This window comes from Dryobates pubescens, chromosome 31, assembly GCF_014839835.1.
Source record: "Dryobates pubescens isolate bDryPub1 chromosome 31, bDryPub1.pri, whole genome shotgun sequence".
Lineage (NCBI taxonomy): Eukaryota > Metazoa > Chordata > Aves > Piciformes > Picidae > Dryobates > Dryobates pubescens.
In genome coordinates this window covers 1,996,083-2,023,981 of record NC_071642.1, presented here as the reverse complement: position 1 = coordinate 2,023,981, position 27,899 = coordinate 1,996,083, and the positions used below count along the sequence as shown (strand labels likewise).

Here is a 27,899-nt window from a genome sequence, read left to right as displayed (position 1 = left end):
CCTCCGAGCTGCTCTCTTATTACTGCTCACTTCCTGAAAGGAGACTTTTTTAAAGCAAAGCCCTTGAGCTCCAGCGCTGCCTGGGTCTGACAGAAGAAGGTTATTGAGGAAGGCGACAGCAAACCCTCAGCCTTGGAAACTTTCTGACACGCAGAGGACTGAGAGAGAGGAGAGAGAGGGAAGAGAGAGAGAGAGAGAGTTTATTATTTTTAGTGGGGTTTTTTGGCTGCTGCTGGGAAAAGAAGAAGAAGAAGGGGAGGAAAAAAAGGAAACAACAACAGCAACAAAAAGAAGCTGAAGGAATTAAAAGGGGAGGGGGAAGGAAAAAAAAAAAACCAAACTCAAAAATAAATTGAAGAAGAAGAAGAAAGAAGGCAAAACACTAGAAAAGGTAAAACACTCTTTAAAACAACTTTTTTTTTTCCCCCTTTCCATAGAAGGCTCTTGGAAGTGGGGTGGTCTGAGGTGGAGGGAAAGGGGAATGTTCTTTGAAATCAGAACCTTCTCCCCTGGAGGAGGAATGAGCCCGGAGAGCACTGCACGCTGGAAAAACATTTCTGAGAATGAAAACCATGTTCACCCTGCTCCAACATTCAGAGTTTCCATTAAAAACCCCCGGGGTTGTGTTTCAAGAGCGGCGGCAGGCAGCGGCCGGCCGGCAGGCAGGCAGCGGCGCTCGCCCGCCCGCCTCGCCTGCCCCCCAGCCCCGCTCCGCTTCGCCTCTCGCACTCGGGCACCGCAGCCCCATGTTTGCTGCTCTGAAAACCTCCTTCTCCCCTGCGCGACCGCTGCAGGCAAAGCTCTCGATTACGAAAGGCAGCAGCTTTAATCTCTCCTTGCAGATTCAGACGTTCCTGGCTGTCCTCACTCCCGAGGATAAACACAGCTTCTGCTCCCTCTCCTCCTTTTCCCTGCCTCTCCCCTTCTCCGGGAGCTGCCAGTGCCTCTTCTTCTCCCTCTCCCTCCCTCCCTCCCTCCCGTCTTGATGTGCTCAGAGGATCGTAAGCTGCCTGCTCTGCAGAAGTTGCGATGTCATTAACTCTGTGTGCATCAGCAGGCATCCAGCCCCGTGGCTCCCAGCCTTGGTTTCTTTGCTTTGGTTCTGGTTTACAGGCTGGGGTTTGGGGTTGCTTGGGGTGGGTTTTGTTGTGTTGTTTTGGTTTTAAGGGATCAATCCCTTTGAACATGTTGCTTTAAACATCAAAGTAAATATTAACGATGGGGGGGGGACGCCAGCAGATTATCTCATTAGAGCTGAAGGAGCTGTGCTATAAATAGAGAGGAGTTTATAAAACAACCTTGGCAAACGACTGCCAGGGGGGGAGAGAAATCAACCAAGAAGGGAGTGGGGGGAGAGCCGAGGCGGTCAGGGCTGCTCTCAGAGAATTGTCAGGGTTGGAGGGAACCTCAAAGATCACCCAGTCCCCCCTCCCCCCCGCCCCCCGCCACGGCCAGGGACACCCCGCACCAGATCAGCTCTCTCCAGGGCATGGACCCTGTTTTGGGGCCAGCCACAGCTTTCAGGCAACATTTCACATGACGACTGGTTTTTTTCATCTCTCTTTTTTTTTGGGGGGGTGGGGGGAGGGGACACGCACGACACTTTTCTGGTCAAACCATCCCCAGGGCTGCTTTGTTTTCCTGTTTCGCTCCATGCCAGTGCCCGCGGTGGCTGGAGGGAGCTCAGCCGCCCCAGAGCTCTGCTTCCCTGCTCTCTTCATTAATGCTCTCGTTAGCAGGGCTCACGTGGTGACAGCGTGCAGCCTGGCGATGGTCTACTGCCTGATGGCTGAGAGAGCAAGAAGAATTTTGCAGTCTTTTGTTCATTTCTGGTCTTCCTCCCCCCGCCCCAGAAGACGTTTCCCAAGGGGAAATGCTTTGTCGGGCGCCCAGGTAATTCCCCAGCCGGAGCAGGGCTGTTCCCCCGGCTCCGCTCGCCACAGCCTTGCCCAGACTAGTCTGAAATGCCTCTTGTCAGTGAGGCTTCCTCCGGTTCCCTGGGAGGTTGTTCCAGTGTCACCAAGTTTCTCCATATATGGAACGTGCCGAGCGCTCGGCTTGCTCCATCCTCGGCTTCCCCTCGCTCTTGCTTTGCCCCCCGGCAGCAGCCTCTCCTTCCCTTCTCCTCCTCCTCAGCTCCCCAAAGCATCCAGCGCTCGGCGGTGTGTCTCCACTTGCATTCCTCAGGCAGCTGCTTGTTGGGTGGAATGGGAAAGGTCCTGTCATCCCCTGTAAATCAGCCTTGTCCCAGATAAGACCCTGAGGGCTGAACTGTTTCACTTGGCAGAGGACGACCCCCGATAAGCCGCAACCCAGCGAGCGGTGGATGGGGCTGAAGTGGAGCCCTCGGGGGAGTGTCTGCCAGTCACGGCAGAAGCCTTTTAAGCACCGACACCCAAACCTGTAACGTGAGAGGCTCTGTTATCTCGCAGTGAGAGGTCTTTGTTATCTCTGATGGCCACCCAGAGAGGAGTGAGTGTGTTCATCATCATCATCACATCAAGCCCTGCTCCAGGGGCAGCGTGGGCTCAGCTGCCCACAGGACCCAGCTCCATGGAGAGCTTTTCAACACAGGTTGCATCAGGCCCACCCAGGGGGGTGGTTCTATCCAAGCACTTCTCTAAAGCTTATCTTGAAACCCCCCACTCCAAAAACCTACTTTTCTTGCCAAGTTTCCAGCAATTAGTTCATTCTAAGCCAGAAGCACCACAGGATGTGTTTGTCACGTCCTGTCCTGCCTAGATCTCAAGTTAACACGAATGAACTTTCAAACAAACAGAATTTGGACCAAATTTGTCCAGTTTGCAGCAAGAGTTCCCTAGGGAGTCAGCTGATGTCACCTCAGATGGGCTGGGGGGAAAGAAATGCAAGGCAGAAAGGTCTCTTGCCCCCAGCACCGTGGGAAAGGTTTGCAGGGGGAGCAGTTCCAACATTTCCTGGGAAACTCCATGCAGGTGGAGTCTCCTTGGGGAGTGGGAAGCATGGAAAACCTCCTGGATCCAGGCTCCTTCTCCAGCACTGAAGGAGGTTTTGAAGGGACACCTTTAAAGCAGAGCAAATATTCCCTTTTGGGTTGCTGGGAGAGCCTTCACTGAAGGTCTGCCCCCAGCTCAAGAGTTGGGAGGATTCTCCACTTGGAACTTCTGCCAGGGAGAGTTTAACTCCATCTGGGTTGGCCTGGCAGTGGGGTGGGTTTGGCAGTTGGACTTAATGCTCTTCAAGGTCTCTTCCAGCCCAAATGGTTCTGTGATTCTCTGACTTCAGTGGAACAAGGTCTGTGGTAAGGGCAGGGCCTCCATCCAGCTGCTCCCTTGCTGCTGCTCTCATGTTCTGCATTCACCCAGGCTGGGAAAAGACTGCTTGGGATGTGTCCTGTCTGACTCTTCAGTGTCTGCCCCTTCTGGTCATCACCTCCAACCACTGCTACTGCTGGTGTGTTTCCTGCTCTTCCATTGTAGCTTAGTTTTTCAAGGGCAAGTTGAGTTAGGATCAATTTATTCCTGGGCAGTTCTGCAAATCCTTCTGAACTCCAAAGTTCCTGAGGGTGGGCTCCAGCTAAGCTGAGCTCAGCAGCTGAAAGCAGGACATTGAGGTGCTGGAGCACAGCCAAAGAGCAGCAACCAAGCTGGTGAAGGGCCTTGAACACAAGGCTGATGAGGAGTGGCTGAGGAGCCTGGGGCTGCTTAATCTTCAGAAGAAAAGGCTGAGGGGAGACCTCATCACCCACTACAACTGCCCCAAAGGAGGCTGGAGCCGGGGGGGGTGATCTCTTCTCACATGCAACAAGTGACTGGACAAGAGGGAACAGTCTCAAGCTGTGCCAGGGGAGGTTCAGGTTGGATATTAGGAAGGATTTCTTCCCAGCAAGGGTTCTCAGGCACTGGCCCAGGCTGCCCAGGGAGGCGATGGAGTCCTCATCCCTGGAGGTGATTAAAAGCTGCATGGATGTGGTGCTGAGGGATGTACTTTAGTGGCAGTAGCTTAGCAGCAGTGGAGGGCTGTGAGCTCTGGGTGAGTGCTTGGATGATCTCCAAGGTCTCTTCCAACCTCACCAGTGCTCTGATTCCATGGCATGGAAGCTCCCTGCTGTGTGACTGTGCCACTGACCTCAGCAGAGCCAAGACTTCAGCCCAGCTTCAGTCAAACCCAAAGATGAGTTCAGTCTTGCCAGGGTCAGCAGCTCTGCATTCTCTGGCCATGAGCTGAGGCAGCTCCTCCACAGCCAGGCACAGGGAAATGGACTTGGTGGCTTCTGGGCTGCAGCCTCCTTGTTAGGGGAGGCCACATGTGCTTGGGAGTCAGCAGTGTTCTGCCATGCCCCACCAAATCCAAAGCAGCTGGGCCATCTGTTTCCTTGAACAGAGAACCTGCAGGGAGGGGAAGGAGGGCTCATAAACCTTCTGCACAGATCTCACTGAGCTTGCTTGAGGGAGCTGCAGCCTGGAAACCATCTGCAGATCTTCCAGGTCCTTAAGGGCTGGAGGGAGTCCACAGCTCCATGTGGTCTGCAAGACTTCATCTCCCTGCAGAGCTTCCCTGGTATGTTCCTCCAGATGTCTTGGGGTCTGTAGGTGACTTTGGGGTCTTCTAACATGTTTGGGGGTCTGTGAGTGCTCGCTGTTGTGTGGTCGTGCTGCCTTGCAAGAAGGGGTCCTCAGGGTGACTGCATGGTGGGGTCCCCATGCTCTTGCTTGGCTGCCACCAAATCCTTTCTTCACTCAGCTGGGTTTGCCCTGCTCTGAAACAAAGCCAGGAGCTTGCAGGGAAGCTGCAAAGAGCCAGGAGGCTCCAGGGGTGCCAGAAGCTGGGCTGGAGGGTTGTGTTCTCATGCTCTGGGTGCTGCCCCAGTCTGCAGAGGGCTTGTCTCAACCCCAAGGTGCTGGAAGCATGCAACCAAGAGGCAGGTAGGGCAAACCAGGACAAGCCACCTCTCTGGCCAGCCAGGGCTGCTCTCTCTTGCTCTGTGTCACCATGGTGCAGCCACTTCCCTGAAAGGAGACATTTCTGGTTTCCTGGAAGGACAACATGGTCCCAACAGACTCTGCTGCTTTGGGGTCCTGCTCCACAGCTCACTGCCTGAGACAGCCTGGGGTCTGTGATCCAAAGCTGATCCAGTGTCAGAGTAAATCCTGTTCTGAGTGAGGTGGACCCAGAGATCCCCTAACCTCAGTTATTCTTTGATTCCATCTGGCAGGACCAAATCAGCAATGGGTGCTGGAGGTGCAGTGGATCCCATAGAATCCCAGACTGGTTTGGAAGGGACCTTTAAAGCTCATCCAGTCCAACCCCCTGCAGTCAGCAGGGACATCTGCAAGCAGAGCAGGCTGCCCCAGGCAATCTGACCTGGAATGGTTCCAGGGATGGGACATCTCCCACAGCTCTGGGCAACCTGGGCCAGAGTCTCACCAGCCTCAGTGGAGAAAATGTCATCCTTCTCTTCAGCCTGAAATAAAAGGGGCAGTGGTTTGAAACTGGAGCAGAGTAGCTTTAGGTTGGACATCAGGAGGAAGTTCTGCACAGTGAGGGTGAGGCACTGGAACAGGTTGCCCAGGGCTGTGGTTGAGGCCCCATCCCTGGAGACATTCAAGGCCAAGCTTGATGTGATCCTGAGCACCCTGCTCCAGCTGGAGATGTCCCTGCTGACTGCAGGGGGGTTGGGCTAGATGAGCTTCCAGGATCCCTTCCAACCTGATGCAGTCTCTGATTCTATGAAGGCAGCCACACAGATGTGGAGCTGCCAACATAAAGCCAGCACCCCTGCCTGGCATAACCAAAGGTGTTGGTGGTGCATGATAGCATGGAGGGCAAGGTGTGGGTCCCCAACACAGAGGTGCCTGCAGGGCTATGCACAGCCACACACAGAGAGCTGCAGTCCTGGTCTGCACACGTGTGGCTGATGTGTGTCCTCAGGCACACGGTGCCTGCCTGCAGCTGACAGGGGCACTTCCTCACTTGGAGGCTGGCAGAGCTGCCCAGAGAGGTGGTGGAGCCTTCTGTCTCTGGAGAGATTCCAGTCTTGCCTGGATGTGTTCCTGTGTGGCCTGCCCGAGGTGACCCTGCTCTAGCAGCAGGGGGGGAGGCTGGAGGAGCTGATCTTCAGAGGTCCCTTCCAAGCCCTGCCATTCTGTGTGTGCCTGCATGGCAGGCCAGAGGAACTTGCTTTTAATGACTGCTTGGTCCTCCTTTTAATTCCAGTGTTTTGTGCTATGGCTGAAGCCAGCAAGGAGAGCAGTGGCAGGGGGCCAGCAAGTCTGGGTCACATGGAGCAGCTCCAAGCTATTGCATAAGTCCTGTCTGAAAGCAGACCTGCTTGGTGGAGTCATCTCCTTAAAGCAAAAGAAGTCCAAGGCCTGGGAGCATTGGGTGGCTCAGTGGCCACCTTGCATCTGGCTGAGGTTGTGCTGGTCCAGCAGCTTGGGTTTGGGCACTGCCCCTTGCTGAGCAGCCTTCCCTTGCTCGTGCTGGCAGCTGGCTCTTCTCTCCTGCTCTCCTGCTGAGGACCTCTCCGAGCAGTTTACCACACTTGGAGCAGTGACCCCAGATAGGGCCAGATCCTTATGTAACACAGAGATAGGATTTCCAGAAAGCAAAGCAGCTGGTGTCAGAGAGAGGTCGGAGCTCCCAGCTCTCCCCTCTCCCTCGCTGCCTCGTGGGCTCCTTTTGGATCCCACTGGCTCATTGGAGCGGAGCTGGGGGGATGAATTCAGTCCTGTCCTCACCACCATGGCACTGAACAGGCTCAGCTGTAAAGCAACTCTTGTGTTTTAGATTTAAAAAAGAAAGAAAGAAAGGGGGGAAAAAAGGCAAAACCCAAACGCAGTCCACTCCCACGCAGTCCTGGAGGGAGCCCAAAGCCCTCTGAAGTTGCTTGCACAAAGGGCTGGAGGGTGTGCCCGGCTCCGGCGCTGCGTGGAGCGCAGCAGCCAGCTGGGGAGCGGGCAGTGAGGGTGAGCCCTGCTCACCCAGCCTGCTGCCAGGGGCACGATGGAGACCTGGGCTCAGCCTCCTTGCCTCTCAGGTTCAGCCTGGCAGCAGCGGTCTGCATCTCCCGCGTTGCCCTGGGACTGGGGATGGGTTTGGTGCCGACAGGGCGAGAGCAGCAGCATCCCCTCCCCGCGGGCAAGCTCTGAACCGGACCCCGCAGGCGCTGGGCTGGGTGGCCGCAAGAGAACCGCTCAGAGGGTGAGCTGGGAACAGCCCTTCCGAGCAGGGTGGGCTGCTGTCACAAGTCCCCCCTCAGCCTGGGGAGAGGAAACAGCTCCTTGTCCTTCCTCCAGAAGCAGCCGGAGGGATGGCAAAGGGATCCGAAAGGGTTGCTGCGGAGCAGCGCGGGCAGGAAGCATCCCGCGGCTGGAGGCTGCTGTGTTCTGGTGAGCAGTGATAACTACGTGTTTCTAATTCCTTGCTTGCCGTGCCCCCAGAGAGGCCAGGCTCGGAGCAGCAAAGCAGATTGAAGGTTCAAGTTCTTGTTTTCAGTTCTGCAGAGCAGGGACTTTAACCCTTTTATTCCCCCCCCACACACTCTGCAGCTGATGCTGCTTTTCCTTCTTTTTCCTGCTGCTCCAAGAGCTGAGAGCTGACTTCCCAGTGGGAATCCTGTCCTGCTGGCAGGATGGCTGCGAACCCCAAGCCCCCCACACCCCCAAACTTCTACCATCTGCAGCTCAGTGGGGTTCCAACTTGGCAACCCAGCCAAATATTTGCTCAGGAATATCAGGACAGCCTCTTGCTGAAAGCTGAGGAGGTCTCAGGAAGCTTTGCATCCCCCAGCACGCTCCTCACCCGCTGCAGCAGGCTGAGGGGGAGCAGGCACTGCGTGCTCTTGGCCTCAGGAACGTGCAGGAACCTGCTGGGAGCTGAGGGGTGGTGACTCTGCACACCTGGAACAGCCCCCAGCAGCCCCCAGCTGCCTCCCTTGGCAGCCCAGAGGGAAGGAACCTGGGTTGAGGTGGTGAGGAGGAGGGAGGTAGCAATGACGAGGAGTGATCTGGGAGGATTTCCAAGAGAGGAGGCAGGAGTGGCAGTTGGTGGCTCTCTACTTTCCATGTGCCCCTCTCCCCCAGCTCAGCCCGAGAAGGACATGGACCTGCTGGAGCAGGGCTAGAGGAGGCTACAACAACGATTGAGGGCTGGACCCCTCTGCTGTGAGGCCAGGCTGGGAGAGTTGGGGTTGTTCAGCCTGGAGAAGAGAAGGCTCCAGGGAGACCTTCTGGTGGCCTTTCAGTGCTTAAAGTGGCAGAGAAGAAAGCTGGGGACAGACTTCTGAGCAGGGCCTGTTGGGACAGGACAAGTTGGGGATAGTCTGAACTGAGAGTGGAGAGAAGGAAGAATTTCTATGCTGAGGGTGGTGACACAGAGGTGGGAGCTGCCCCATCCCTGCAACCATTCTAGGTCAAGTTGTTTGGCAGCCTGCCCTTGCTAATGGCACCTCCCAGGAGCGCTGCTGCGATGCAGCGCTGCAGCCACGGGACGCTGCTCACAGGCTCTGCACGGAGGGGGAGATGTCAGTGGAAGGGCCGGGGGCTGGTGGGGAAGGCAGTGGGGGGTGGTGCCCTGCAGGCATTTCCTCCCACCAGGGAAAGCTGGGAGCCGCAGGCTCTGTTTGTATTCATTTCTCTCCAAACCAAACCCAACCCAAAACCAACCCAGACCCCTCCAGAACCCAGGGAAAGGGACACCTGAGCTCCTAATTTGCAAAAGTTGGACGAGAAACCTGGAAGCTGCCGGGGCCCTGCATCTTTAAAAGCAGTTAAATTCCTTTTCTTTGCACTAGGAGGCACCTTGAACCTTCCTCTTGGCCCCGAGTCGAGCCCATCTGCTTCCTATTACCTTCCCATAAAGCTTTCTCTCCGGCCAAGCCTGGCTTTCAGGGAATTCTGTCTGCAGCCCCGATGTTGAAATTAGTAACAGTTGTCATCTGCTTTGCTTTTTTGCTTCTCTCCTCCTTTTGCTTTATTCCAGCTCGAATTTTAACCTCCCAGCCCTCCTCTTTCTCCTGCGGGTTTGGATTTTTGGGGTGGGTTCTTTGCTGCTGTTGTTGCTGGGTGGGTTTTTTTTTTGTCGGGCTGGTTTGGGGGGTGGGGTTTTGGTTTGGGTTTTAGCGCAGGAAGGTGTGACCTCGCAGCCGCACCGCTGGGGCATCCTCATCCCCTTTGCTCCCCTCAGCCTCGTCCCCTGCTGCCCGCGGGGTTCGCGGCGGCGAGAGCCACCCCTGGCGCGGGGAGCCGGCAGCGGCGGCCGCCCGCCGGCTCCTGCCAAGGACAACGAATTCCTTGGGAAGGAGCAAGCTGGAAGGAGCCCAGGCGAGGGAGGCACGAGACCAGAGAGGTCACCTCATGCCCCCAGGCCTCTCCCGGGGTCCTGTCCATCCCCACCGCCCTCGGCGCGGGCTCGGGCTCCCCGGGGGCACGTCCGTGCCTGCCCGGTCGCTGCCGCAGGGGGAAAGGGGGAAAAGCCTTCAAGGGAGAGGTGGTGGAAACGTTTGTGAGGAGCTGTGGAGGCTGAGCTGCTGCAGCCTCTCTGCTCCTCCTCGTGGGGTCCTGCTCCTGCGGGAGATGGGGCCGGTGGGGGTCCCGGGAGGGGAGCCCTGCTGGGAAGGGGCCGTGTTTGCCTTGCTGCAGGGAGGGATCGCAGCCCGGCCCTTCCCCCAGCCCTGCTGACAGGAATTTCGCAGCTGTAATTCCTGACTTTGTGCTGTTCCAGGCGTCCCTCCTTCCCTCCAGGCTTGGGGCTGTGAGGGGTCCTGGTGCCCGCAGCCCCCTCCCAGCCCTTCTTCCAGGGGGATGCTGAGGAGCTGGGACCGAAGGGGATGGTCAGAGGACGGGAGACAAGGGCACCAACCATGCCTGCCACAGCTCAGGGTCGTGGAGAGGCTGAGGAAGGATGGGAAATGAAGAGAGCCCTGAGAAAGCTGAGTTCAACAGCTGGAAAACAAGGAAAATTAGTAGTGTGAAGCCCAGGAGAAAATACACTTCAGCTGAGCAGCTTTCTGTCCACAGACCTTGGAGCCCTGACAGGATTTAAAAGCTGGAATCTCAAACTTTAATAGATGCTGAAAAATGCTGACTGAGGAGAGGGCTGCTGCAGGCCTGGCTGGCAGGTCACCTTCTCCCTCTTCCAGTTGACTTCCCGCAGCCCTGCAGGGAGCAGGCATGGAGCAGCTGGGCTGTGCATTGCTGTGGGCCTGCCTCCGTGCCCCACTCAGGGGTGAGGCTGCAGAAGATGCTGCCCCCAGGCAGACCTAGCCTGAGAGAGCCACGGTGCTGGCCTCAGCATCCTCATGTTGTGAGAGAGCTGGGGCTGCTCAGCCTGGAGAAGAGAAGGCTCCAGGGAGAGCTTAGAGCTGCATTGCAACATCTGAAGGGGACCTGCAGGAGGGACTGTTCAGAAGGGCCTGTGGGGATAGCACCAGGGACAGGGGTTTGAAACTGCAGCAGGGCAGTTCTAGGTTGGACATCAGGAGGAAGTTCTACAGAGTGAGGGTTGGGGAGACACTGGAACAGGTTGCCCAGGGCTGTGGTGGAGGCTCCATCCCTGGAGACATTCAAGATCAGACTTGATGTGGCCCTGAGCCTGTTCCTGGGCACCACTGAGAAGAGTCTGGCTCCAGCCTCTTGCCCTCTGCCCTTTAGCTCTTGCTGAGCATTGCTCAGCTCCCCTCTGGGGCTGCTCTGCTCCAGGCTCTCAGCCTTTGCTCCTCCCAGAGCTGCTCCAGGCCCCTCGGCAGCTTTGCAGCCTCTGCTGGACTCTCTCCAGGAGCTCCTTGGTATCACTGCTCAGATATTTGGTAGTTCCTTGGCACCCCTGCTCAGACGTTGGGGATTCTCCAGGCTGTGGTTAGGTTTGTGCCATCCTCATCTCATCCATCATCTGCTCTCTGGATAGGAACGAACCCCACAGGCTTTCTCCAGCACTCTGTGAGTTCTGTGTAATTGTCTCAGCCTTGAGTGGAAATTCCCTCAAGCCAACAATCTTTCACTGGAGCAATTAGCAAATCATTTTAAGTAACAAATACAATTGGAATCTCCTGATCTGTCTGGGGATGGGGCTGAGGAGCAGGGCTGAGTCCCCTGAATGGTTCCTTTGTTCCCGGGCGCTGGGGGGGGGTTAGCCAAGGCGCTCCGGGGGTGAGCGCCTGTCTCCACGCAGGGACTGTCATTAAAGGGGATTTTAACACCAGGGAAACTGGAGCAGAGAGGATTTTGAGGCTGCTGCTCACTACCTCCCTCCTGGTGCTTTGGTTTCCTGCTCTCCTTTAAGGGATCAGGTAACCGAGACCAGGTCACTCTTCGGTCTGTGCTTCCTCATGGCCGTTCCCGCAGGACAAAGGGGTCCCCTTTGCTGTCAGCTCCTTCCCTCAGGTGCAAGGTAAATTGCAGCCCCTCAGTGCCGCTGTGGGAGCAGAGCAGGGACTGGACTGGGAGCAGAGCTCTCCCCTGGGAGAGCAGCTGGGTGTGCAGCGGCCCAGGGGCAGTTCCCATGCCGTGAGCTGCTTCGCTGCCTTCGCAATCGCTTCCCACCCTGTTCTCCCCTTTTCCTTTCCTTTCCTTTCCTTTCTCCAGGCTCAGGCTTTCCTCCTTCCCGCTGCCCACTGCTTTCTCCCTCACCTCCTTCTCCTCCACCCTTTGTTTCCCACCTCTCCACTCACTCACCCCCACCCTCTCCTTTGCAGGGGCGATGCCACCGAGAGCCTGCGCTTCCGACTAGCCCAGGCTGAGCCCAGGCTGTGCTGGCCCGGGCACGGCACCCAGCACTCACACCACCAGCCTGGGCACAGCACCCAGCACCTGCACCACTGGCCTGGGCCTGGGCACAGCAGCCAGCAGCCACACCAGCAGCCTCGGTGCTTTGGGGACGCCACGGAGCAGCCGAGGATGCCTGCGGAGGGCCTGAGGACTCCTGTCCCTACATAAGCAGTGGCCAAGGGAGAGACATGTTGGGACAGTGCCCTTCCAGCTGGCACAAGACTCCCTGCACTGAGACAAGCAGCACCAACCATGGCAATAGCTTGGAGGCTTCTCACCTGGACTGTCACCTTCACTGCGGCTCTGTGCGGCTCTCCTGGCTACATGTTCCAGTCACAAGGTAGGGATCAAGGGTTGGGGGGTGGGGTGGGTCAGGGGAGCTGGATCCACCCAGAAGCCCCAATGCTGGCCCCAAGGGAGGTGTTAGGGGATTGTTGTGCTGGGAAGTAGGTGGAGACACCTCAGACTCTGCTCATTGCAGCGCTGCAGAGCTCCTCCTCACCCCTGGATTTGCACCTCCAAGGGGAAGATGTGGAGTGGGACTGGGTGGAGAGGAGCTCATGAAGCTCACCAAGGGCAAGCACAAGGTCCTGCACCTGAGGAGGAATAAAGCCCTGCACCAGTACAGGTGAGGGATTCAGCTGCTGGGGAGCAGCTCTGCAGAGAAGGACCTGGAAGTCCAGGGAGGGTAGCCACAAATTGCAATGTGCCAGGAAGGCCAAGGACCTCCTGGGGTGCATGAAGAAGAGTGGGAGCAGCAAGCTGTGGGAGGTTCTCCTCATCTACTCTGTCCTAATGAGGCAACATCTGGAGTCCTGGGGCCAGGCCTGGGCTTCCCAGTTCAAGAGGGAGACAGGGAACAGAGTCCATCAGAGACCAGAAAGATGCTGAGGGGCCTGGAGCATCTCTGTGAGGAGGAAAGGCTGAGAGCCCTGCAGCAGGCTGCCCAGAGAGGTGGTGGAGTCTCCTCTGGAGAGCTTCCAACCCCTCCCTGTCCTTTGTGATCCTGGGCAAGCTGCTGTGGGTGCTCTGCTTTAGCAGGATTTGGGGCTGGGTGATCTCCAGAGGTCCAACCTCCACCCTGCTGGGATTCTGGGATGTGTTTAGCCCTCAAAAGTTTCCCTTCCTTGACTTTTGACATCAGAGCAGCGTGGTCTGTGTAAGAAACGGGCTGCAGGCAGGCAGGGAAGGTGCAGGAGATGTGGCAGCAGCAGAGGAAGCTTCCCTTCCCGTGCTGTGGAGCTGCTCATCCTCAGCTGAATAGAGGCTTTGTTCTGTGGAGGGCTGCCTGTGTGCAGCCACTCCTCTGTGCCTGCAGGGATGGACACTGCTGGAGCAGAGGAGGCTGCTGGAGGAGCAGGGTTAGCTCCTGCACAACCTTCTGCAAGGGCTACCTCTGGTAAGAGGAGCAGCAGGAAACCTCTCCCCACATCCCTCCTCTCCTGCTTCCCAGCTTTCTCCCTTGCCTTCTCCTGGCAGCTTTGTGATCCTTCAGAGGTGCTCAGTGTCCCACAGAGCCACCAGGAGGTTTTCCTGGAGGAAGGCTTTTTATAGCCTCTCTTCCCAAGCAGTCTGCCAGCTCTCTGCAGACACCAAGGCTGCTTATCACGGGCACAAACCCCACTGATACCATGGGTGCAGCACTGCACGTTGCAGACCAAGAGCTATTAATACAGCCTGAGGTGGCTGAGGGGTCAGAGGACACTTGGTGGCTTCTGGAAGGAGGGAAGGAAGGGCCAAGCAGTGCTGCTCTTGCTGTTGGGAGCTGCTGGTATGGTCTGGAATAGAAGGCAAGGATGAGTTACAGGAGGGAAGGAGGGAGGACCTGGGGTGCTGGGTGGAGCACACAGCTTCAGGGAGCAGAAGATCCAAATCTAATCTAATCTTTGACATCTCCAGAGGAGCAGAAGGAGTCATTGTGACACTGGATGAGGATTCTGCTTCTTCCCTGGGTGGGCAGTCCCCCAGGGGAATTGGGATTGCTCAGCCTGGAGGAGAGAAGACTCCAGGGGACCTTAGAGCTGAAGGGATCCTACAGGAAGGCTGCAGGGAGACTTTTCCTGAGGGTGTCTGGAGACCAGACAAGAAGGAATGGTTTGAAGCTGAGGCAGAGCAGGGTTAGGCTGGACCTCATGACTAGACCATGGCTCCAAATGCCACATCCAATCCCCTCCTGACCACCTCCAGGGATGGGGACTCCACCACCTCCCTGGGCAGCACATCCCAGTGGCCAGTCTCTCTTTCTGGGAAGAACTTTCTCCTCACCTCCAGCCTAAACTTCCCCTGGCACAGCTTGAGACTGTGTCCTCTTGTTCTGGTGCCGGTTGCCTGGGAGAAGAGACCAACCCCCAGCTGGCTACAACTTCCTCACTCAAATGGTTCTCAGACACTGGCCCAGAGTCCCCAAGGAGGTGTTTCAAAGCCCTGCAGATGTGGTGCTGAGGGCCATGGCTCAGCCCCAGCCTTGGCAGAGCTGGAGAGTGGTTGGAGTGGATGCCCTGCACGGTGGCTTCCCACCAGAACGATGCTATGAGCAAACCTCCAGCCAGGAGGGGCTCAGAAGGACAACCCAAAGGTGGGGGCAGCTCTCCTGCCCAGGCCATGGGAGCTTTCACATCCTCTGCTGGAGGCTTTGGTGCTGTCAGAAAGAGGCAGAGCTGCAGCCACATCCAGCCTGGCAGTCCCTGAGCCGTTTGTGCTTGGACAAGGAGACCTTGCTGCCGAGGCTGCAGAGTGCCAATTTCTTTGACAGCCTGAGGTGTTGGCTCGCTGGCTGAGTGCAGGCAGACAGCTCTGACAGTGCCCCTGTCAGAGCACAGCTCCTGAGTGGTGTGAGGCAGGCTCAGAAGCTCAAGTGCCCCAGGAGAAGGTGCTAAGCCAGGCTGATATGCTAAAGAGCACCAAGCTGGGGAGCTGGGAAGGCAGGATGGTGTCACAGAGAGACCTGCCTGGGGAACTGAGCTCTCTGCCTTCTCTTCTTGCTGCCTTGTCAGCACAGCTGGGGAGCTCTGCTGACCTCCTGTCTTGTTTGGATTGCAAGATTGGAACTGCAGAGATGATTTTGTGCCTCTCTGCAGGATGCTCAGGACCTAAACACAGGATAGGGGCAGCCACAACTTCATGGGAGACCTGCTCCAGTGTCTCCCCACCATCACTGGCAAGAATTTCTTCCTCATCTCCAGTATCAATCTCCCTTCCCCCAGCTCAAAGTCACTGTTCCTGGTCCTGTCACTTCCAGCCCTTGTCAAAAGTCCCTCCCCAGCTCTCCTATAGCCCCTTCAGGTACTGGAAGGCTTCTCTTAGGTCTCCCTGGAGCCTTCTCCAGGCTGAACAGCCACAACCCCTAAGGGGAAGTGCTCCCCTGTGGCAGAGATGGGGAGAGGAAGTGGCCTGAAATTGTGCCAGGGGAGGGTGAGGCTGGAGATGAGAAGTTCCTTTGCTGCCAGAGTGCCCTTGGAGCCATGGTTGAGTTGTCAGGAGGTGCTGGGTGACAGGTTGGACTTGATGATCTCTGAGGTCTTTTCCAACCTTATTGATCCTATGATAGAACAGAGTAGAATAAACCAGGTTGGAAGAGACCTTCAAGATCCTAGAGTCCAGCCTATCATCCAACACCACCTAATCAACTAACCCATGGCACCAAGCACCCTAGCAAGCCTCCTCCTGACCACCTCCAGTGATGGTGACTCCACCACCTCCCTGGGCAGCCCATTCCAATGGGCAATCACTCTCTCTGTGTAGAACTTTCTCCTCACCTCCAGCCTAAACTTCCCCTGGCACAGCTTGAGACTGTGTCTTCTTGTTCTGGTGCTGGTTGCCTGGGAGAAAAGCCAAACCCCCACCTGACTCCAACCTCCCTTCAGGGAGTTGCAGAGAGCAAGAAGGCCTCCCCTGAGCCTCCTCTTCTGCAGGCTAAGCAACCCCAGCTCCCTCAGCCTCTCCTCCCAGGGCTGTGCTCCAAGCCCCTCCCCAGCCTTGTCGCCCTGTGTTGATCCTCTGATGACTCTGCTTGCCCCCCCAGAGGAGTTCCTCTCCAGCCTGGACCACTATGAGATTGCCTTCCCCATCCAAGTGGACCAGAACGGAGACTTCCTGAGCTTCGACATGAGGAGGCAGCAGCTGGAGCGGCGGCCGCGGCGCAGCCTGGGCGCGCTGCCCTCCCAGCCCCCCGCGCGGCAGCTCTTCTACAAGGTCTCTGCCCACCGCACCCAGTTCCTGCTCAACCTGACCCTGCACTCCAACCTGCTGGCCGAGCGCTTCACCGTCGAGTACTGGCGGCGCGACGGCGTGGACTGGCGGCACGACTTCCACGAGGACTGCCACTACGCCGGCCACCTGCAGGACCAGCACCTCAGCTCCAAGGTGGCCATCAGCAACTGCAACGGGCTGGTGAGTGCCCTGGCCTGAGCATCCCCCAGAGAGAGGGGCGGGGAGGCTGGGCAGGGGGCTGCAGCACAGCCCTGCGAGGAGAGGCTGAGGGAGCTGGGGTTGCTTAGCCTGCAGAAGAGGAGGCTCAGGGGAGGCCTTCTTGCTGTCTACAACTCCCTGAAGGGAGGTCGGAGCCAGGTGGGGGTTGGGCTCTTCTCCCAGGCAAGCAGCACCAGAACAAGAGGACACAGTCTCAAGCTGTGCCAGGGGAGGTTTAGGCTGGTGGTGAGGAGAAAGTTCTTCCCAGAAAGAGTAATTGGCCACTGGGATGTGCTGCCCAGGGAGGTGGTGGAGTCCCCATCCCTGGAGGTGTTCGAGAAAGGATTGGATGTGACACTTGGAGCCATGGCTTAGTTAATCATGAGGTGCTGGGTGACAGCTTGGACTTGATGAGCTCTGATGCTTGGTGCCATGGGTTAGTTGATTAGGTGGTGTTGGATGATAGGTTGGACACGATGATCTTGAAGGTCTCTTCCAACCTGGTTTATTCTATTCTATTCTATTCTATTCTGAGGTCTTTTCCAACCTTATTGATTCCATGATTCCATGATTCTCTGATTCCATGACAAAGAACACAGCCAAGGTCAGCAAAGCCAAGCAGAAGGCAGGGCCTAGAACCTGCTAGAGAGAGGAAACTGAAAAGAGAGAAAGAAAGTTAGTCTGAAGCAACTCTGTTAGCAGTCTCTATCCAGTGGGATTGTTTAGACCTTATCCTTGCCTTCCTTTTCACATCCAGGGCTGATTTATTTACATTCCACCACTTTCTGTTCAAGATCTGTGGAAAACTTTCAAGGCACAGCCTGAAACCACCACACCAGCCAAGGGCAGGACCAAAGTGGAGCTGCCCACGGAGCAGAGCTGCTTGCAGCCTCTTTGATCTTGAGTTTGGGACCTGGTTTGGGTCCCCAATGGGTCCACAGTGGTGGGAAAGGCTTGGGGTTGGTGTCAGGTTATTGCACGGTGCTATTGAACCTCATGGCTGGGGTCACAATATTGCCTGGTGACCTCAAACCTCAGCTGAGCCTCATGGCTGGGGTCACAATATTGCCTGGTGACCTCAAACCTCAGCTGAGCCTCATGGCTGGGGTCACAATATTGCCTGGTGACCTCAAACCTCAGCTGAGCCTCATGGCTGGGGTCACAATATTGCCTGGTGACCTCAAACCTCAGCATCGTGGTTACAAATATCAGCAAGAAAGCTCAGTGGTAGATGTCAGTGGTGAGGGAGCTGAGCTCTGGGCTGGGGGTGCTTGGAGAGCACCTGGGCCCTGCCTCACTGGAGAGCTTACAGTGAGGGTGAGGAGACACTGGCACAGGCTGCCCAGGGAGGCTGTGGCTGTCCCCTCCCTGGAGGTGTTCAAGGCCAGGCTGGATGAAGCCTTGAGCAGCCTGGGCTGGTGGGAGGTGTCCCTGCCCATGGCAGGGGGGGTTGGAACTGGCTGATCTTGAAGGTCCCTTCCAACCCAACCCCTTCTGTGGTCTTTAAGAGGGCAGACAAATGCCTTCCAAAGCCACTCCAGGTATGATCCATGAGCTCTTCCAGCACTGGGCACAGCCTAAGGGCTTCCATCCTGCCTTTTGTGTGATTTTTCCCTGCCATTTCTGGCTCACAACAGACATTTCCTGCCATGCCAGATGGAGGCATGGAGCAAACCTACCCCACTGGCAGACCCCTAGGGGGCTGGCTCCCTTGGAGGGCTCACATGGAGCAAAAACCTGAGAGGCCAGCTTCCTATTTCTGCTACAGCCCCACCTCCCTGCAGCGTTCTGGCAGGGTGGAAGAGCTTCCAAGTGGGAATGGATTCATGTTTGATTTATGGCTCCCTTGCAGTGCCAGAACAGTGCTGAGGGTTATTAAGAGAAATGAGAATCTGACTCATTATATCACAGGCTCTAACGTTTCCACCTCACAGCCAAAACCCAGAGCTCCATCAGCTCTCCAGTCCCCACTTCGCTCTTTGTTTAGACATGGGAGCTCTGCTGCAGCCCAGGATGATTTCCTGGTGCTCACAAAGGGTGAGCTGGAGGTTGAGGTCTTCTGGGTTAGTGAACATCCCCAGCTCCCTCAGCTGCTCCTCACCAGCCCTGTTCTCCAGGCTGCTCAGGGCAGTGGCAGAGTCCCCATCCCTGGAGGGGTTTCCAAGCGGTGTGGATGTGGTGCTGGGGGCCATGGTTTGGTGCTGACCTGGCAGTGCTGGGGCAACTGTTGGACTTGATGATCTTAGAGGTATTTTCCTACCCAAATGATTCTGTGATCCTGTGAGAGTCACCCAGGCTTTGGCTGCTGGAGGCAGAGGGTGAAATGGTCCAGGCAGGACACACAGAGCTGGGAGCTGCCAGCAGAGCCAAGCTGGAGCCTGCAGGGAGCAGCCCAGGGGCAGCTTTGCCTCAGCCTGGCCAGGAGCTGAAATCCCTGGCAGAGCAAAGGCAGGTTTCATCCCTCTGCCTGCAGATGATCCCCAGGACCTGTGTCCTACCAGCATTAAAGCCCAACAAGAAATCCCAGCAAGGAGAAAAGCAACTTCAGGGCAGAAATGCCACTGCCTCTGCTCTTGTGTCAGGGCTCACCAGAGGACAGGGCAAAGGGCAGGATTTCATCCCCTTGTGTCTCTGCTGGGGTGGTGCTCTCACCTGAGAAGCCCTCCTGAAGCCAGCATGGACCTGGAGCAAGGCAGCTGGCCCTGGTGTGCCTGCAGCAGGAGGAGGAACTGAGCTGCAGCCTGTGGCCGCGCTGCTCTTACGTGCGGTCCTGAGCTAATAGCGTGAAGCATCCTTGCTCTGCAGATGACCTGGGTGAATCACAGACAGGATATCCAGCTGAGCTCCCCCACAAACCACAGGGATCTCTCCAAGGGCCTCTCACCACCCCCTTTCAACAGCCTTCTGTCAACGTCCAGCGCCTGGACCTCAGCGCTTGGTCTGTGAGGGTCAGCGCTGGGGCAGCTTCCAGGCTCCTCTGACAGCTGAAGGATGTCAGACAAGCAGAGGAGCCTCCTGCTTGGGGGGTGGTGAGGCAAGGATGACCCTTTCCCATCCACACAGGGGTTCTGGGGGGAGGGGTGGCAGGATTTGCTCTGCCCCAAGCTGGTGGTGACCTCCTTCTCCCCGTCCCAGCACGCCGGCAGCCAGCTGGCTCCGCAGGCTGCCGCTCGGCTCCGCGCCGCAGCCCTCGCCAGGCTCACCTCACAGTACCTCGCTTGTGCTTGGAACACTGGAGCTGAGCCAAGAGCAACAGAGCCTGGTGCAGGAGGAAATCCCCCAGCACTCCTGAGATGGGGACTTTGCTGTGCACACACTGCCCCGATTCAGCTGTTGGGGCAGGGAGGGAGAGGGGCAGAGAGCTGCGGTGGAGGCAGCGTCTGCCCCGGAGGGGCTGCCCCCCACCAGCACCTTCCACGCAAGGTGGTGCCTTCCATGCAAGGACCTCGAGATGTTTTACAGAGATCTGCTTCCTCCACTCCCTGTCCTGCCAGAGCAGGGCTGCTGTGCCCCTTGCACAGAGAGGAGCTGGTGGCCTCCAAAGGACAGCACCAGCAGAGAGCTGTCAGTGGTGCCCAGTGGCAGGACCAGGGGCAACTGGCACAAGCTTGCCCACAATGTGGTGCCCATCCACTTCTCTGAGCCTCAGCTTCCCAGCTGGTGGGGATGGTCCTGAGCTGCTTCCAAAGGTGCTTTGGTGAGGCTGAGAAGCAGGGGAGGTAAATCTCACTGCTGAGTGGTGCTGCTAGCTGTGGGGATGGCATTCAGGATCTCACAGGCAGCTCTCACTCAGGCTGAGTGGGTGGGGTAGGAAGCAACTCCCTCACAGCTCTGCAAGGAAAAACTGTGGTTCCCAGAGGACTTCAGTGAGCACAGCTGGCCCAGGGCACCCACAACCACCGGGCTCAGTTTGCTCTGCCCTGCCCTCCAGGTTCCTCCAGTGCACGCAGGGAGGATCCCTTCACGTTCCCCAAAGCGTTTGTCAGGCCTCAGCTATTTGCTGGTTCATCATCAGGAAGCTGGCCAGGAGGAGCCACCAGCAGGTCACCCCAGCTCCCCTCCACCTCTTTCATTGCCTTTCCATCCCTTCCCTCCTGCAGCACGGGGTGATCGTGGCGGATGAGGAGGAATACTTCATCGAGCCGCTGAGCCCGGGGGCCAACATCAGCGCAGGCAGCGAGGGCAAGGGCAGCCCCCACGTCGTCTACAAGAGGTCATCTCTGCAGTACCCACACATGGATGCAGCCTGTGGCGTGCTAGGTACCTCCACACCCACCCAACACATCCTCAGAGCAGCCTGGAAGGGTCCCAGTGGCTCTGATGAGCCACACTGCTCTGCCTGGCGAGGCAGCAAACCTGAGCCACAGAAGCCCAGCACGGGGGGGGGATCAGGAGGGGGATTTGGAGGTCACCCAGGACACCCCCACTGCTGAAACACTCCCTCAGACTGGCCTCTGGGCAGCTCCCCTGCAGCCAGCCAGGGGCTTCAGGGCAGATGTTGTCCTCCTGTGTCTTTCCTCCCCCTCTGTTGGGCTCTGGAGGAGTTGAGTTTGCAGCCACAGCTCTTGGTGCACCCAAAGCCAGTGGTGCAGGGAGTGCTGTGGAGCTGGGGATGTCCAGGAAGCCAGGCTGGAGCTGTGGAGCATCCTACTGGAATGGAGAGTCCCATCCCACATCTGCCCCTGCCTGGATGCCTTCCTGTGTGCTCTGCTCTGGGTGATCCTGCTCTGGCAGGGGGGTTGGACTGCAGGAGCTTTTGAGGCCCCTTCCAGCCCTTAACATCCTGTGATTCCACCATCCACCCCTGCTGGTGGAGAAGAGGATACAAGTGGAGATCTTACAGTGGGGAGGGGCTGTAAGAGCTGGGGAGGGACTTTTGCCCAGGGCCTGGAGCGACAGGACAGGGGCAATGGCTTTGAGCTGGAAAAGGGGAGATGGAGACTGGAAACGAGGAAGAAATCCTTGCCAGTGAGGGTGGGAAGACCCTGGAGCAGGCTGCCCAGGAAGGCTGTGGCTGCCTCCTCCCTGGAGGTGCCCAAGGCCAGCTCGGAGGAGCAACCATGGGCCGGTGGGAGGTGTGCCATGGCAGCGGGGGGTTGGGACTGGACGACCTCTGGGGGCCCTCCCGACCCAACCGATCTCTTTCCCTCCTCAGACGAGAAGCCGTGGAAGGGGAGGCACTGGTGGCTGAGGTCACTGAAGCCCTCTCCCCTGAAGCCATCAGGCAACCACAGCCAGCGGGGGCAGCTGCCCCTCAAGCGCTCCGTGAGCACCGAGCGCTACGTGGAGACGCTGGTGGTGGCCGACAAGATGATGGTTGGGTACCACGGGCGCAGGGACATCGAGCAGTACATCCTGGCCATCATGAATATTGTAAGTGTTATAACCACAGCATGAGCCAGGGGGGCAGGGGGCACCCCGGGCAGCAGGCAGGGATTCAGTCCTGCCCGTCACCAGTCGCTGGGGTGGGCTGGGGGAGGGGCTGGGGCCGTGGTGATTCTGCGACCTGCGAGAGGACAAAGCGGGTGGGAATGTGGTGGGGGAGTGAGGTCTGAGCTGGGATCCCACCCAGGAGTCTCAGCTGCAGTCCTGTGTCCAGTTCTGGGCCCCTCAGCTTAGGAAAGATGTTGAGGTGCTGGAAGGTGTCCAGAGAAGGGCAACAGAGCTGGGGAGGGGTCTGGAGCACAGCCCTGGGAGGAGAGGCTGAGGGAGCTGGGGTTGCTTAGCCTGCAGAAGAGGAGGCTCAGGGGAGGCCTTCTTGCTCTCTCCAACTCCCTGAAGGGAGGTTGTAGCCAGGTGGGGGTTGGTCTCTCTTCCCAGGCAACCAGCATCAGAACAAGAGGACACAGTCTCAAGCTGTGCCAGGGGAGGTTTAGACTGGAGGTGAGGAAGAAATTCTTCCCAGAAAGAGGAATTGGCCCTTGGGATGTGCTGCCCAGGGAGGTGGTGGAGTCTCCATCCCTGGAGGTGTTCAAGAGGGGTCTGGATGAGGCACTTGGTGCCATGGGTTAGTTGATCAGATGGTGCTGGGTGATAGGTTGGACTTGATGATCTCTGAGGTCCTTTCCAACCTGGTTAATTCTATTCTATTCTACTGGGTTCAGCTTTGGGAGCCTCACTCCAAGAAGGACATTGAGGTGGTGGAAGTGGGTCCAGAGAAGGGCAAGGAAGCTGGGGAAGGGTCTGGAGAACAGGGCTGGGGAGGAGCAGCTGAGGGAGCTGGGGGGGTTCAGCCTGGAGAAGAGGAGGCTGAGGGAGACCTCATTGCTCTCTATAGCTCCCTGCAAGGAGTCTGGAGCTAGGTGGGGGTTGGTCTCTCCTCCCTAGTATCAGTTCATAGGACAGGAGGAAATGGACTCAAGTTGCCCCAGGGGAGGTTTAGGTTGGACAAGAGGAACAATTTCTTCCCCAAAAGGGCCTCAAAGCTTGGCCCAGGCTGCCCAGGGCAGTGGTGGAGTGTCCATGCCTGGAGCTGTGCAGATGTGGTGCTGAAGGCCATGGTTTAGCAGCAGACTTGGTAGTGTTGAGTTCATGCTTGGACTTAGTATCCTCAGGGTCTTTTCCAGCCTGAAGGATTCCAGAACTCTGTGATTCTATGGCAGTGGTTTCTCCCCATCCAGAGCAAGATGCTTGGGTCAGAAGTCCCAGGCTGCTGCTGCTGCTGAGCCAGGGACACTCCAGAGCCTGGAGGGTTGTGTAGGGAAGGCTCTGCAGGAGAGGTAAAGCCTGGGCTGCCTGACCAAGCTCCAGGCCAGACCTGGAGAACAAAGCCCTTTCTCTGAGCAGCATCTCTCATCTCGCATTAGCATTGCAAATAGGGCAGCGGGGCTGAGGAACACGTGGGAAAGCAGAAGGCCTCGGAGCTCTCACGCCTGGGGGGCTGATGGATGTGATGGGGAGGCAGTGATAGCCTCCTGCTCCCCAGCCTGCCGCAGAGGAGCTTCCTCTGATGAGCTGATGAGTTAGGTCATTGCTGGTGGCAGGATACCAGGCTGGAGGCATTAACAGCCTGAATCGGCCGTGCTGAGCCCTCCTGTGAGGTGAGATGGGTTTGGAAGTTATCCATCAGCAGCTGAAAGCCCCTCTGTGATGCTTCTTTGTCCTGGCCTCGGCAGGATCTCTTTTCACGGGCTGCTCTGTTTGCATTTCTAAAGCAAGATGCCAGATTTCAAACAATTCCCTTCCCGGCTCTCAGCTGCTCTGAAACCGCCGCGGGGTGGGGGCAGAGCTCTGGGGGATGCTCTGTGTGTCCTTCCCTGCCGACAGGCAGCCAGCAAAGCTTCCTCCAGGACCAGGAGGCTTCCCCTTCCCCACCTCAGCCCCAGGCAAGGAGCAGGTGTGGTGAGCTCACACAGAACCACAGAGTGGTAGGGGTTGGAAGGGACCTCTGGAGACCATCCAGTCCAACCCCCCGATGACACAGGAGCTCCTGGATCAGGTTGCTCAGGATCGTGTCCAAGCAGGTTTTGGAGGCTCTGCAGAGAAGGAGACTCCACAACCTCTCTGGGCAGCCTGCTGCAGGGCTCCAGCAGCCTCACACCAAAGCAGTTTCTCCTCCTGTTCAGATGGAACCTCCTGGGCTCCAGTTTGTGTCCACTGCCCCATATCCTCCCCTGGGTACCACTGAGAGGAGCCCAGCCCCATGCTCAGGGCCTCCACCCTGTAGATAGTTACAGACACTGCTCAGCTCCCCTCTGGGGCTGCTCTGCTCCAGGCTCTCAGCCCCAGGGCTCTCAGCCTTTGCTCCTCCCAGAGCTGCTCCATGCCCCTCAGCAGCTTTGTAGCCTCCCCTGGACTCTCTTCAGCAGTTCTCTGTCCCTCCTGAGCTGGGGAGATGTTGGCTTCACTGCTCCAGTCTCCCCAGAAGGAGACAGGGAGGTCTGAGCATGGTTTGGGAGGTTCTGCAGTCCAGGTGCTGTCATGGACCCTCTCACCCAGCTCTGCTTCCTGACAGGATTGTGTCCAGAGCCTGCAGCCCGGTTGCCCTCCCCTGGGTGCCCAGCAGGTGCCAGCTCCCTTCCTGCCCACAGCATTGCCCAGCCAGGGAGCTCATTTTTAAGACTCCTCTTTTCTTGTTTCTTGGAGGTCAGGTTGCCAAACTTTTCCAGGACTCGAGTCTGGGCAATATTGTCAACATCCTGGTGACCAGGCTGATCCTCCTCACCGAGGACCAGGTAAGGTGACCTTGGCTGAGCTGCTGCCACCGGGGTCTGTGTCACCCTTGGGCGCATCACACCCTTCCAATGGCAGCTGGGCACTGGCTGCAGGGGCTGGGCTGAGGAGACCTCTGGGACTCTGAGCAGTGTGATGAGATGGCTTTAGGGAGGTTTAAGTGGGAAGGGGCTGGAGGTGCTGGAAGGTGTCCAGAGAAGGGCCACGAGGAGGAGCAGAGGGCTGGAGCTGCTCTGCTGTGAGGACAGACTGAGGGGGTTGGGGTTGTGCAGGCTGGAGAGGAGAAGGCTCCCAGGAGACCTCATTGTGGCCTTCCAGGATCTGCAGGGGGCTCCAAGAAAGCTGGGGAGGGACTTTTGAGGGTGTCAGGGAGGGATGGGGGGGATGGAGCAAAACTACAAGTGGGGAGATTCAGATTGGATGTCAGGAAGAAGTTGTTCCCCATGAGGGTGGTGAGAGCCTGGCACAGGCTGCCCAGGGAGGTGGTGGAAGCCTCATCCCTGGAGGTGTTTGCAGCCAGGCTGGAGGTGGCTGTGAGCAACCTGCTGTGGTGTGAGGTGTCCCTGCCCATGGCATGGGGGTTGGAGCTGGCTGAGCCTTGAGCTCCCTTCCAACCCTGGCAGTTCTGTGATTCTAAGTAGCTTTAGTGCTCCCAGGGTCTTGCTCTCTCCTGGCCTCCAGGCGAGGGGAGGGCAGCGTGGTGCTGGCACAGGGATAGGCAGTGCCCTCGCCTCAGAGCTTTCCTGGGGGCACACAATGTCCTGCTGCTTCCATTCCAGCCCACGCTGGAGATCAACCACCACGCTGGGAAATCCCTGGACAGCTTCTGCAAGTGGCAGAAATCCATTGTGAACAGGAATGGCAACGGGAATGCCATCCCCGAGAACGGCATCGCCAACCACGACACCGCCGTGCTCATCACCAGGTGAGGGCTGCCCTCACCCTGCAGCCCTGCAGGGGTTAGGCAGAGCCTGGATGGGGTGCTTGGTGCCATGGTTGAGTTGATCAGATGGTGTTGGGTGATGGGTTGGACTGGATGATCTCAAAGGTCTCTTCCAACCTGGTTAATTCTACTCTATTCTATTCCTACTCTGCTCTGCTCCATTCTGCTCTGCTCTGCTCTGCTCTGCTCTATTCTATTCTATTCTATTCTGCTCTACTCTGCTCTGCTCTATTCTATTATCCCCTCTGTGCAGCTGCCTGAAGGCTTCATCCTGCCCCTGCACTCTCCCACCAGCTGCCTGGCAGGAGCTGTCCCTCAGGCTGGCCCCTGGGCAGCTCCCCTGGGTGCTAGGTACCTCCACACCCACCCAACACATCCTCAGTGCAGCCTGGGAGGGTCCCAGTGGCTCTGATGAGCCACACTGCTCTGCCTGGCGAGGCAGCAAACCTGAGCCACAGAAGCTCAGCACAGGGGGGATCAGGAAGAGGTCACCCAGGACACCCCCACTGCTGAAACACTCCCTCAGGCTGGCCCCTGGGCAGCTCCCCTGCAGCCAGCCAGGGGCTTCAGGGCCAATGTTGTCCTCTGGTGTCTTCCCTCTGCTTTTCCCCCCTCCCAGGGCTGCAGCCCCTTCCCTCCCAGCACACATGTGGGATGTGGATGCCTGCTCTGAGTCCTTCAGCCTCCCACCAGATGTCTGAGCTAACCCAAAGCAGCTCTCCAGGCTTGGACAGCACCAGCACATCCGGTCTCTAATAAATTCCCTGTCTCCAGATAACATCTTGCTGAGCTTTGGGCTTTTTCCTTCCCCCCACCCCCCCCTTGCAGGGCTGTGTCAGACCCAGAGCCTCCAAAGGCTTCAGCAGAATTTGCTCAAAAAACAAAGCAACAAATGCTTTGCACTCAGCTGGGTCTCCTGCCAGGGGTGAGAGCTGTGGACACTTCCAGGGGCCAAAAGGACAGCAGCAACGATGCTGTGCTTAACCCATCCTGTGCCCTCAGCATGCTGCTTGCCCACTCTTGCCCCCTGGGTGCCACCAGGGTGAGCAGTGTTGGGTGTCCCCCAAAACCCACACCATGGTTGGCATCCTCAGCCTCTTCCCTGAGCTTGCCCCCTGTGTGTCTCCCCAAGCCCACACCATGGTTGGCATCCTCAGTGCCCTGAGTGGTGCAGCTTGTTGGGGTGCTGGTTGACAGCAGTGAGCCAGCAGTGTGCCCAGGTGGCCAAGAAGGCCACCAGCATCCTGGCCCGGGTCAGCAGTGGTGTGGGCAGCAGGAGCAGGGCAGGGGTTGTGTCCCTGGACTGGACAGTGCTGAGGCCACATCTCAGATCCTGGGTACAGTTTTGGGGACCTCCCTCCAAGAAGGACATTGAGGAGCTGCAGCAGGTCCAGAGAAGGGCAACCAAGCTGGGGAAGGGTCTGGAGAGCAGGGCTGGGGAGGAGCAGCTGAGGGAGCTGGGGGTGATCAGCCTGGAGAAGAGGAGGCTGAGGGAGACCTTCTCACTCTTTACAGCTACTTCAACAGGACAAGATGAGAGGAAATGGCCTCAGCTTGCGGCAGGGCAAGCTTAGGTTGGACATGAGGAACAATTTCTGCCCCAAAAGGGCTGTCAAGCCTTGGCCCAGGCTGCCCAGGGCAGTGGTGGAGTGTCCATCCTTGGAGTGGTGCAGAGGTGGTGCTGAGGGCCATGGCTCAGTGGTGTCCTGGCAGCTGGTTGGACCTGGTGGTCTTCAAAGCCTTCTGCAGCCAAATCCATTCCAGGATTCTGAGATTCAAGGAGGAGCCTCAGCCTTGTGCTGTACCAAATGGACCAGAGGTGCCTCACCTCTGGCACTGTCCACCCCAAAAGTGTTGCAGGGAGCTGTGGGCTGCTCTGGGGATGGTTCAGGTGTGCTTCAGGTGTGGTCTGGGTGTGACCACACCAGTGGGATGGAGCTGTGCTAGTTGGGAGCCTTGGCAACATCCTTCAAGGTCCCTTCCAACCCAAACCATTCAATGATTCTTAACTGCTGCCTTCTCTTCCTTGCAGATACGACATCTGCATCTACAAGAACAAACCCTGTGGCACTCTGGGTAGGTGCTGGGGACCTTGCAGGCACCTCCTGGGTAGGTGCTGGGGACCTTGCAGGCACCTGGGTAGGTGGTAGGGACCTTGCAGACACCTCCTGGGTAGGTGTGGTGCTGAGGGCTGTGGTTTAGTGGTGCTGGGTTAAGGGTTAGACTGGGTGATCTTGAAGGTCTCTTCCACCCAAACCAATTCTGTGAGCCTCTGGTGACTGCCAAGAGAACATCCCAAAGCTCCCTGCTGCTGCTGGGAAGAAGCCAGCAGGCTCTGCTCAAGGCATCAGTGAGCAAGGAGGAGATCAGACAGTGCCCCAACGCCGCCTGTGCCCCCTACAGCTGCTCTGTGCTGACCTCCTGTGGCATCTCTGTGGCCTTTGTGACAATCTCTGCCTGGCTTCCCTAGGCCTGGCCCCCGTGGGTGGGATGTGTGAGCGAGAGAGGAGCTGCAGCATCAATGAGGACATTGGGCTGGCCACAGCCTTCACCATCGCCCACGAGATCGGCCACACGTGAGTGCGGGGCTGGCCGCCACAGGGGAGGGCTCCTCTGGCTTTGTCCCTGCCAGC

The 27,899-nt window shown here is 57.7% G+C and overlaps 1 protein-coding gene across 1 annotated transcript in view; it reads left to right on the top strand.

Annotated features, from left to right (window-relative positions):
- Window positions 1-332: 332 nt before the first annotated feature.
- The window catches only part of ADAMTS10 (ADAM metallopeptidase with thrombospondin type 1 motif 10), a 46,342-nt gene continuing 18,775 nt past the window's right edge, over window positions 333-27,899 (top strand). Inside the window, exons 1-9 of the mRNA XM_054174978.1 lie at window positions 333-391; window positions 11,672-12,084; window positions 15,766-16,133; window positions 20,252-20,411; window positions 21,307-21,524; window positions 24,242-24,325; window positions 25,103-25,248; window positions 27,299-27,342; window positions 27,737-27,842. Of these exons, the coding sequence (XP_054030953.1) occupies window positions 11,997-12,084; window positions 15,766-16,133; window positions 20,252-20,411; window positions 21,307-21,524; window positions 24,242-24,325; window positions 25,103-25,248; window positions 27,299-27,342; window positions 27,737-27,842 (1,214 nt within the window). The 5' untranslated portion in view covers window positions 333-391; window positions 11,672-11,996. The remainder of the gene's footprint in view (window positions 392-11,671; window positions 12,085-15,765; window positions 16,134-20,251; window positions 20,412-21,306; window positions 21,525-24,241; window positions 24,326-25,102; window positions 25,249-27,298; window positions 27,343-27,736; window positions 27,843-27,899) is intronic.